The sequence below is a fragment of the Malus domestica genome, chromosome 08, assembly GCF_042453785.1.
Source record: "Malus domestica chromosome 08, GDT2T_hap1".
Lineage (NCBI taxonomy): Eukaryota > Viridiplantae > Streptophyta > Magnoliopsida > Rosales > Rosaceae > Malus > Malus domestica.
Window position 1 is genome coordinate 17,938,641 of NC_091668.1, and position 11,698 is coordinate 17,950,338.

An 11,698-nucleotide genomic window follows, 5' to 3' on the forward strand; every position below is an offset into this window, starting at 1 on the left:
GCATAAGCAAAGGCTAATCACCCAAAGAGAGGGCCTTCATTCCTTGCCTCTTAAATCTATGGATTTGGATGGAAGAATAGGTTTCTCCAAGTTCCCAAAATAGGGAACCTCTAAGTCTCTTCACCAAGGAGAGATTGGAGAAGAAATGAGTGACCTTGGAGTAGTGGGATTGCAAGATGCACCCCCAAGGTGGCCGGCCTCTTTAGAGAGAAATGGAGAGACATGTTCTCTCCAATTTTCTCCAAAACAAACCCTTATGAATTTTAGGCTATAAAGTCATATTTATACCTTTATTCATTTGAGTGGCAAACTTGTAAATAAGTCCAAGTTCACTACCCTTAGCATCATGGCCGGCCCTAGGGTATTTTTGGGCTAATTATGCCTTTGTGAATCATTATTCATTAAGTTGTCATACAACTTAAGTCAATGGGCTTGACGTTCAAAGCCCATTGGGCCTTAATGTCCAAAACTATCCCGAGGTCTTTAAGGAACTTATTCGTTTGATTAATTAACATATTAATTAATCCTTGCCATAAATAAATGATTAAACCATTTAATCATTCTTACTCATCTCCATTATTTCTTCAATCTCCACCTTACACGGTGTGCGATCCATTAGGTTCCTTTTAGCGAGGCAGTGGGCGATTAAAACCATTTTATATCGATTGTGAATTGAAACTTACTTTCAATTCTCCCTTTAGTGATTACACACGTTTAGGGCTTCCACAAACCATGAGTGACACCTTGCAGCATATCATGGTTACCCAAGCTAATCAGAAGAGGTAGAGAAAACCTATTCAGTTTGGGATTACAAATGCAATACGGTCTTTCTCTAATACAATACTCTTGACCACAGTGTTTGGTTTGATAGTTTATTTATTCATGTCTACTATCCAATGTGATTCGTGTGCTTATATGATTACCTTGAATGTGATTTAGAACGACTTTTCTAAATCTCATTCATACTCTGGCCAGAGATTCTAAATCATATCATAGAGTATTCTCCCTCAAACAGTTTGAAGGTTAGAGATCCCTTGTTGCGCATTCACTTGCCTCCATGGTTAAGTGGCTTAACCCCAACGATGCCATGGACACCCCGATGGGGTGACTTTGACATAATCAAAGATCAAAGACTTAACCACAAGACAACTGTGATGCCTCAGGTCAAAGGACTACTTTGCATTATCCCAACCATGAGTTCTCATGTGACATGAGTATGAGAACTCTTCGTTGATCGCGTTCAGTGAACTCATTCTCTACTGAGCACCTACGTACTTGTCTTGATGTCACACACACCAATGACTCGAGACTAGTCACTCTCCCTGAGAGAAGACATAGCACATACCGATCTTGACGGACTGTCAATGCCCAATTGGCAATCCTATGATCAGGAACATTTTGGATGTGTCTACGAAAGAATGGTCTCATGAATCTAACTTCATTAGATTACATTCTCCCAATCACATATTCCTTGGACTTTATCGTTTAAGCATATAACATTTATATGAGACGGCTTAAACAATAATCTTTGCCCTTTATATTAAACTAGATTAGTTTAACATGTGAAATGTCCGTAAAGCATCATCACATGATTGGTTTTAGGGCACATTTCCAACACCTCTTGCTTTCTTTCTCCTTGTCCCTAGCTGAGGATGAATTAGCACATTGTCTCCATATGCTTCGAGGTATCATTTTCACTTCCCTTATCTATTCCCCAGGTGGATGTGGTAGACAAAGAGGAAGCATAAGATGTTGAAGATGAGTACTCGAGAGCAGGGCTAGGTAAGCAATCAGGAAGGGGTTCCAGGCAGTTGGTTCCAGATCGGAAGATTGATACCAAATGCTAGCTGATTGCTCTTTTTCTCCTTGTCTCTCAGATGAAAACAATAAGGAGAATGACATGGAGAAAGCATGATATAAGATACTCTTGCTTTCAACCTTCATGATATGAAATACTTTTGCTTTGGATGAGTTATTTACAGAGGTACCCTAAGGAATAAGGAACACCGAGTGACTCGAGAGGCTTCGTTGGGAAGGCATTCTCAGAGATGAAGAAAGGTTATGTATGTCTGCCTTGCAATAGAGGGTGAAGGTTGACATTTATAGGAATTAATAACCGGTACTATTCTTTCATTTTTGTCGGCAACCGTTGGATGATTTAACAATAAACTTCACGTGCTTTCTACTTCTTAAGAGATCTTCGATAGATTGCCCGTAATTTCTGCAATGCTGAGTGTGCATGTGATAGGCGCTGACACGTCTGGAAAAGCAAGTGCCTCTTCGATAGCTGGGATCGGTGCTTCGACAAACTGCCCGTGATGTTCGCAAAGCTGAGTGTGCATGTGACAGATGCTGACACGTCTGGAAAAGTAGATGCCTCTCCGATTTCTGAGCTTGCCTCTTCGAGTTCTGGGCACCGTTGAGTGTAGAGGTTGCATGTAACAAGTGCGGACAAATTTGGAAAAGAAGATTGGCCCGTGGTTTCTGAGCAAGCCCAGCTTTTGAGAAAGCTAGCGCCTCTTCGATTTTTGAATTGGCCTCTTCGATTTCTGAGCTCGCCTCTTCGATCTCTGAAATCCTGTCGAGTGCTGATTTTTATAGAGGCACGCAGTACGTTTCAAAGCACACTTGAATTTCTGCCTGTAGAAACTCCCTTCTTGCACTTCTACGATCTTGACTTGTTCGACCTCTTCTTTCTTCAACACCATTGAAAATGTTTGGCCCCTCCGACCGTCGTTTTGATTTGAACCTTGGTGAAGAGGCAACCATGCCTTCTCCAGACAACATATGGCGCCCATCCTTCGTATCCCCTACTGGTCCTCTTACCGTTGGGGATTTCGTGATGAAGAATGATATGACTGCTGCGGTGGTGGCCCGAAACCTTGTCACTCCCAAAGATAACATACTGCTTTCCAAATGGTATGATGAGTTAGTTGTTAAGGATTCTCTGGCTTTTAGTGTGCAGTGTGCAGCTTCTGTGTCTAATATGGCCCAACGCCTATTTGCTCGAACCTGTCAAGTTGAATCATTGGTGGCTGAAGTGATGAGTCTCAAGTAGGAGATTAGAGGGCTTAAGCATGAGAATAAAAAGTTGCACAAGCTCGCACATAACTATGCTACAAACATGAAGAGGAAGATTGACCAGATGCAAGAATCTGATGGTCAGATTTTACTTGATCATGAAAGGTTTGTGGGTTTGTTCCAACAGCATTTGCCTTCGTCTTTTGGGGCTGTAGCGCGTAGTGAAGCTCCAAATGATCAACCTCCGATACCTCCTCCTTCTGTAGCTCCGCCGACTACTGAGACTTCTCCCAAACAACCTTTGTGAAGGCTCCCTCTTGTATTTTTTTGTCTCCTGTTTATTTTCCACTAATTTTAATGTGAAAATACCTTGCATATCTGTCAATGTCTCAAAAATAAACCCATACCCAAAAATAATTAAATAAAATAAAAAAATGACAATCATGGCAAAATAAAAATGCAGAAAATAGAAGGTTTTTAGAAATGCAAAACTGATTGTGGAGCGATTAAAAAATCTTCCTTATTTGAATACATGGGTTGCCTTCCAAGAAGCGCTTGCTTTAACGTCTTCCAGCCGGACGATACCTCCATTTAAGCTTGAACAGGGCCCACGGCATGGAGGGTTACATTCTTCACAACATGCTCATCAAAGGCGTCATAATAAGGCTTCAAACGATGCCTATTTACCTTGAATTCTTGTTGCGTCTTCAAACTTTGTATATGGACTGCACCATAAGGAAAAACATTAGTAACCACAAAAGGACCAATCCATTTGGAACGCAACTTACCAGGAAACAAGCGAAGGCGGGAATTAAAGAGTAACACTTTCTGCCTAATGGAGAATGATTTGCCTCAAATGATCTTGTCATGGAAAGCCTTCGTCTTCTCCTTGTAAATTCGGGCATTTTCATAAGCCTCATGCCTAATCTCTTCAAGTTCATTTAATTGGAGCTTTCTATGAATTCCAGCGGCATCAAGGTCCATGTTTAATGTTTTGACTGCCCAATGCACCTTGTGCTCCAATTCTACAGGAAGATGGCATGGTTTGCCATAAATGAGCCGAAATAGGGACATGCCAAGGGGTATTTTATATGCCGTGCAATATGCCCACAATGCATCCTTTAAACGCAAGCTCCAATCATTCCTTATTGGCTCAATGTTCTTCTCTAGAATCTGCTTAATCTCCCTATTAGACACCTCGGCTTGCCCATTGGTTTGAGGATGATAAGGTGTTGAAACCTTATGTTTGACATTGTACTTCCTCAATAGCGCCTCAATGGTTCGATTGCAAAAGTGAGAACCTCCATCACTTCTGATTACTCTTGGCATTCCAAACCTTGCAAATAGGTTAGTTCTAATGAAATCTGCAACCACTCGAGAATCATTAGTTCAGGTGGCTTTTGCTTCCACCCATTTCGACACATAATCCACAACAAGTAAGATATAAAGGAAGCCATGTGAGGAAGGGAAAGGACCCATAAAATCAATTCCCCAAACGTCAAAAATTTCAACGTTGAGGATGGAAACCTGCGGCATTTGATCCCTTGCACTTATATTTCTTGTTCTTTGGCATTTATCACATGTTAAGCAAAAAATTCTAGCATCCTTAAAGATACTAGGCCAATAGAACCCACATTGTAACACCTTAAGTGTTGTTTTTTATGTGCTAAAGTGACCACCACATGCATATGTATGACAAAAGCTTAAAATGGAATGAAACTCAGAATCATGCACACATCGACGAATAATGTAATTCGGGCAATATTTCCACAAATATGGATCATCCCACATATAAAACCATGCATCATTTCTAAGCTTATCACGTTGGTGTCGAGTGAGAGTGCTTGGAATTTGTTTAGACACCAAAAAGTTTACCAAATCAGCATACCAAGGTTCACTTACCTTAATAGACATCAATTGTTCATCAGGAAACGTTTCAGCAATGGGTAGGGACTCCTCATTATGCATCATACGGCTTAGGTTGTCAGCCACCACGTTTTCACTTCCATTTTTGTCTCGCATTTCAATATCAAACTCTTGAAGAAGTAATATCCATCGAATTAGCCTTGGCTTGGCTTCCTTCTTGGAGAGCAAATACTTTAGAGCTACATGATCAGTGAAAATAATTACTTTAGTACCAATTAAATATGATCGAAATTTATCTAAAGCAAAGCCAACAGCAAGAAGTTCTTTTTCTGTTGTGGAATAGTTTAATTGGGCATCATTCAACGTCCGTGACGCATAGTAGATGACATGTGACCTCTTATCCTTCCTTTGTCCTAAAACAGCCCCTAAAGCATAATCGGATGCGTCATACATGAGCTTAAAAGGAAGGCTCCAATCCGGTGGAACAATAATGGGAGCCATGGTCAGCAACTCCTTGAGTTGTTTGAAGGATGTCATGCACTCCTTATTGAAGTCAAATGCCACATCTTTTTGAAGGAGACGGCAAAGAAGTTGGGAAACCTTTAAGAAATCTTTGATAAATCTTCGATAGAAACCTGCATGTCCAAGAAAATAACGAACCTCTCTAACCGAAGTAGGAGAGGGTAAGTGACGTACAAGATCGATCTTTGATTTATCAACCTCCATTCCTTTTTCAGAGATGATATGTCCTAAAACTATGCCTTGTTTAACCATGAAATGACATTTTTCCCAATTGAGAACAAGGTTAGTTTCAACACATCGTTTTAAGATCAAACTGAGATTATGCAAACAACCATCAAATGAATCACCAAAAACGCTGAAATCATCCATAAAAACTTCAATAATTTTCTCAACATAATCAGAAAATATGCTCATCATGCATCTTTGAATTGTGGCAGGTGCATTACATAAACCAAATGGCATGCGACGATAAGCAAATGTACCAAAAGGGCATGTGAAAGTGGTTTTTTCTTGGTCCTCGGGTGTTATGACAATTTGATTATAACCAGAATAACCATCAAGAAAACAATTGAAAACATAACCCGCTAACCTCTCAAGCATTTGATCAATGAATGGCAAAGGGAAGTGGTCCCTCCTAGTGGTGGCGTTGAGCTTCCTATAATTGATACACACCCTCTAACCTATTTGGATTCGAGTAGGCACAAGCTCATTTTCAGCATTTGTCACCACAGTTACTCCGGATTTCTTTAGAACACATCTTCATTAGGGGGCACGGCAAGGGAAAAATCATTCCTGCCGTGGGGATGCATGGTTACTTGATAGGAGCATATTTATGCGCCTTAGTTAGCTAGTTCTTGTGCATTTAAGTTGTTTTTCCTTAGTCAAAGTAGTCTTTTAAGCTAGTTTTATGTATTTTCAGGTTTTAAGGGCAAAGTATGCAAAATGGTGCATTTTGGAGCCTTTTGGAGCAAAATGGAACTTGGAATGGATGTCACATACTTGGAGCCAAGGGAATGGATGAAATTGAAGATTGAAGATTTGAGGAGTCCTAGTTGAAGAAGGATTCCTAATCAACGAAGGATTCCTAGTTGAAGATGGATTCCTAGGAGAATGAAGATTCCTACTCAAACAAGGTTTCCTACTTGAGGTAGGAAAGTTAAACCTAATTGGCCTTGAGTTTCAGCAACATATAAGTTTTCCAAGTCAAAGAAGGAAAAGGAATCCAAAAAGAAGAAGGATTGATCAAGACAAGCTTTCCTATTCCTAATGTGCAAAGGTTTCAGTTACAAAGAGGAGTCCTAAACACTTTAGGACACCTTAATCCTTGTTCTAGAAAGATGTCGCACCAATTTCAGGAAACCTTCCTTGCCGTGCATAACCCTATCTAGAACCTATTTCCTTGCCTTGCAAGGCTTTCTATTAGCCTTATCTTACCCTATCCAAACCTGCCGCACCTTTTAACCTTTTCCCTTGAGAATTTTGATTGTTTAAGCCTTTTTCCTTGTGGATTTGGATTCTAGAAGTCCATATCTGATAGGGTTTTAGGTGCCTATATATATATATTCATATTTCATCCCTAGCCGCACCACCACCTCCCATATACATCATTCACGCCAGAAACATAAATCCTCTCTTTGCCGCAGCCTTCCACCACCATTCTCCATAATTTCTGCCAAAAACCACCCCTTGCCGCACCACCCATCCATCCTAAACACTACCATGTCATTCCCCTATCCATTCTACACCATTCATAACCCTAAAACCTGTCCCTGACCTTTGTGCCGCAGCAAGGAGGAAGGAGGAACTTCATGGATGCACCTGCTGCCCAAGTTGGAGTGTCTAGGTGTTCTCTTTCCTTGGATTTCAATGTCTAAACTTATTTATCTTTGCTTTGTGCGTATGAGGAACTAAACCCCCCTTGGCTAGGGGGGATTCGAAACCATGTTTATGCTTGCTATATGATTTGATTACTTCTAATTGCGTTTCATAAGTTGTGAATTCAATTTACTTATCTATATGAATTAAAACTGATTTGTGTGTGTTGGTTGAGAGTGCACACTTAATTTTCATGCATAAGTTTGATGCTAGGATATAAGGGAATTTCACCTAATCGTTATGAAGTTATATTCAAAAGTAGTAAAGGTTGTTGATCACAATCGTGTTAAGTAAATTCTTGGCATAAGTTTCATGCAATTCATAGTAACAAGTGCCTTGCCAATGCTTATGATTTTCATAGAACTTAATGATCTTTGCTTGTATCTTTGTTATGCAATTCATGCAGGGAACTTGTGAGGAATACTTTGGGTTGTTGTATGCAATTCATCCAATTCGATAACTTTAGGAAAATCTGAGGGTTAATTAGTGCAATTCACGGTTAATCTGGGGCGTTGGGAATTCATGGTTTATTTAAAAGCAATTGGAAATCGTTCGTATGCAAGTGTGACATGTGTGGAGAAGAACCCCTTAGCTAGCTTTCCGTGCATTCACTTTAATCAAATTCGTTTTAAAATATGTTCAAGTTACAAAGTTTCTGTTTTGTTTTCAATTTCGTCAAAATCAAATCCCCATTTATTTTGAAGTGTTTAGATTAGTTAGAAATCAATTTAGTTTGTGTTTTTAAGTGTCTTGAGTCAATTTATAACCTATTTTCGTACAAATTTGTGTTTTGTGTTCAAACTGCCCAGATTGTGTTTTTAAGGCAGTGTTGAGTGTTTCTGTGCTGTTTTGAGTGTTTTAGTTTGTTTTAGTGTTTTAGAGTTTAGTTTTGCATTCTTTGAGTCTAGTTTAGTGTTTTGAACTTTGTTTTACGTTTTTGAGTCAGTTTTCAAGTGATTTAGCAATCCCCGGCCTAGAACGATCCCTACTTACATACTTTGCTACAATTGATAAAAAGAGGGTTTAATTTGTGTGCTTAGATATTTCGCATCATTACTGCTTCATTGTTTTGAATGTCCATTCCTCGTGCAATGACCAATTCAAGTGCATCTTCTTTCAATTGTCAAAATGGTCCTGCGCCAAAGAAGCAAATACATCAATAGAAAAACATGAGTGATCCTCACTAGGATACTTGATAGAATCAGAAAGATTGAAATTGATAACTTCCCCATCAAATTCCATCGTCAAAGTTCCATTAAACACATCAATCTTAGTACAGGCAGTTTTCATGAATGGTCGTCCAATGAGGATAGGCAATGCAGGGGAATGGTCCGACTCGTCCATTTCAAGCACATAGAAATCTGCCGGAAAGATTAAGTGATTGACCTGCACTAAAACATCTTAAAAAACTCCCTTTGGATAGGCATTAGATCTATCGGCCAATTGTATAATCACACCATCATTTTTCAATTCGCCTAAGTGCATAGATGCATAAATTGAATAAGGCATGACATTTATAGATGCACCTAAGTCTAACATAGCAGATTCAAAACGAGTATTCCCAATTGCACAAGGAATGGTAAAACTACCCGGATCCTTGCATTTAGTGGGCAGTTTACGTTGTAAAACAGCTGAGACATTTTCACTTACCTTGACAACCTCCTTGCTCGAAATTCTCTTCCTAGTTGTGTAAAGTTCTTTTAAAAACTTGGCATACCTTGGAACTTGCTTAATTGCATCCAAAAGTGGTATATTGACTTGAACTTTTCTAAACGTTTCCAAAATATCCTTTTCAGCCTCTTCCTTCTTTGATTGCATAAACCTACGAGGAAATGGTACATTTGGAGGAACAACGTTAGAATTAATCAAAATTGGAACTTCCTTACCATTGTTGGCTGAATTGGATGGTTTAGGAGCTTTTGGGGCCTGCGGCAAAGATGTTTCCGCCCTTGCCGTAGGGGTGCTTTGCTCCTTCTCTTCAATTATCAACTCTTCAACCTCATTGGAATGTGAATTGGACGGTTGGGGATCAGATCCAACTTGTTTTCCACTTCGCAAACTCATGGCTTTTGTAGATTCGAATCCTCCCTTCGGGTTGACAACGGTCGAACTAGGCAACTTACCTTGCTCTCTGAATTGTCCTACAAACTCCGCAATCTGCCCAATTTGTTTCTCCATTTGGTCCACCCTTTTGTCTTGGTTTTGCATTGCTTTAGCTGGATTTTCTTGCCCCTGAGACAAATTGGTGAGTAACTTAAGAAGTGGGTCATTATCTAAAGATGTACTTGAGGTGTTTTGGGCAGGTTGTTGTTGATAGGAGCATATTTATGCAACTTAGTTAGCTTGTTTCTTGGCATTTACTTAGTTTAATTCCAGTTATTATAGTACTTTAAGCTATTTTCTTGTGTTTGTAGGTTCAAATAACAAAGTTAGCAACAAAGTGCTATTTGGAGCATTTTGGAGCATTTTTGGGCTAAGATTGGATAGTGCAAGCATGGAGACATTTGAAGATTTGAAGGCTAAAAATCAGCATGTGTGTGTGTAAGTGTGTTGACCTACAACTCCAAACATCCATCCACTACACCCATTACATCCACTCTTTACCAAACACTCATCCACTACACCCATTACATCCACTCATTACCAAACAACCATCCACTACACCCATTACATCCACTCATTACCAAACACTCATCCACTACACCCATTACATCCACTCATTACCAAACATCCATCCATTACACCCATTACATCCACTCATTACCAAACACCTATCCACTACACCCATTACATCCACTCATTACCAAACATCCACCCACTACAACCATTACATCCATTCATTACCAAACATTCATCCACCATACCCATTACATCCACCAAACATTCATCCACCACACCCATTACATCAACTCATTACCACAACACTCATCACTACCACCTTAATTAGATGGTGGTCCTCTCCCTAGCCTATAAATACATCCACCCTTCACCATAACAAAGGGTAGAAGACAATCTACCCACCACCCTTCACCATAACTCAGCTATATCCATCCACAACCATAATTTACCACTCATCCATCAAACCACACTTTGTGCCGCAACAAAGAGAAGAAGGAGGACCCTGGGACGTGCTTGCCATTCAAGTTGGATTGTTGGAGCGTTTTTAGGTGTTTTCATTCTTTTGTTTTCAATGTCTAAATTTGTTTATCTTTGCTTTATGAGTATGAGGAACTAAACCCCCATTAGCTAGGGGGGAATTCGAAACCATGTTCATGCTTGCAATATGATTTGATTACCTTCAGTTGTGATTCATAAGTTGTGAATTCAATTTACTTATCCATTTGAATTAAAACTGATTTGTGTTTGTTGGTTGAGAGTGCACGCTTAATTTTCATGCATAAATATGATGCTAGGATATAAGGGAGTTTCACCTAATTGTTATGAACTTATATTCACAAGTAGTAAAGGTTGCTCGTCACAACAGTGTTAAGTAAATTCTTGGCATAAATTTCATGCAATTCTTAGTTATAAGTGTTTCGTCAATGCTTATGATTGTCATAGAACTTAATGATTCTTGCTTGTATCTCTATTATGCAATTCATGTAGGGAACTTGTGGGGAATGCTTTGGGTTGTTGTATGCAATCATCTAATTTAATGAAATTAGGAAAATCTGAGGGTTAATTAGTGCAATTCACAGTTAATCTGGGGCGTTGAGAATTCGTAGTTTATTGAAAAGCAACTGGAAATCGTTTTGTTTGCAAGTGTGCCATGTGTGGAGAAGAACCTCCTAGCTAGCCTTCCATCCATTCAATTTATTCAAATTCGTGCAGATTTCATTAGTTCTTTAATTTACTTATTTTGTTTTCAAATTCATCAAAACCAAAACCCCCTTTACCTTATTGAGTCATATTAGTTAGAAACTGATTTAGTTTGTGTTTTTAAGTATTTCAAACCAAGCAAAAACCAAAACTCGTCCAAAAGTGTGTTTAGAGTCCAAATCTGCCCAGTTTGTGTTTTTAGGCAGATTTGAGCGTTTTTAGCTTGTTTTGAGTTCTTTGAGTTTGTTTTGAAGTCTTTGAGTCTAGTATAGTGTTTTTAACTTTGTTTATATGCTTTTAAGTCAGTTTAGAGGTTATTAGCAAGCCCTCCTAATCCCCGGTCCAGAACGATCCCCACTTACATTCTTTACTACAATTGATGCAAGAGGGTTTAATTTGTGTGTTAAGTAAACTTTCGCATCAAATTTTTTGCGCCGTTGCCGGGGATTAGCAACTTTTCTAATCCCCCGTCGTTTCTTTTTCATGTCTTTTGTTTTAGTTACTGACTTCGTTTCTATTTGTGTCTTTTATTTTTACTTATGATATTTGATTTAGTTTTGTTTCCTTGATTTCAGGTACTAGAGAAATAAGACAT

At 39.1% G+C, this 11,698-nt stretch overlaps 1 protein-coding gene across 1 annotated transcript; it reads right to left on the bottom strand.

Annotated features, from left to right (window-relative positions):
• Nucleotides 1–3,873: 3,873 nt before the first annotated feature.
• On the bottom strand, nucleotides 3,874–9,348 carry LOC139198070 (uncharacterized). The gene is made up of 5 exons (XM_070826327.1): nucleotides 9,171–9,348; nucleotides 8,562–8,645; nucleotides 4,924–5,126; nucleotides 4,497–4,548; nucleotides 3,874–4,385 (listed from the first exon to the last, which is right to left on the bottom strand). Exons 1-5 carry the CDS (start codon nucleotides 9,346–9,348, stop codon nucleotides 3,874–3,876), a joined length of 1,029 nt encoding a protein of 342 aa, XP_070682428.1.
• Between the last annotated feature and the right edge of the window lie 2,350 nt (nucleotides 9,349–11,698).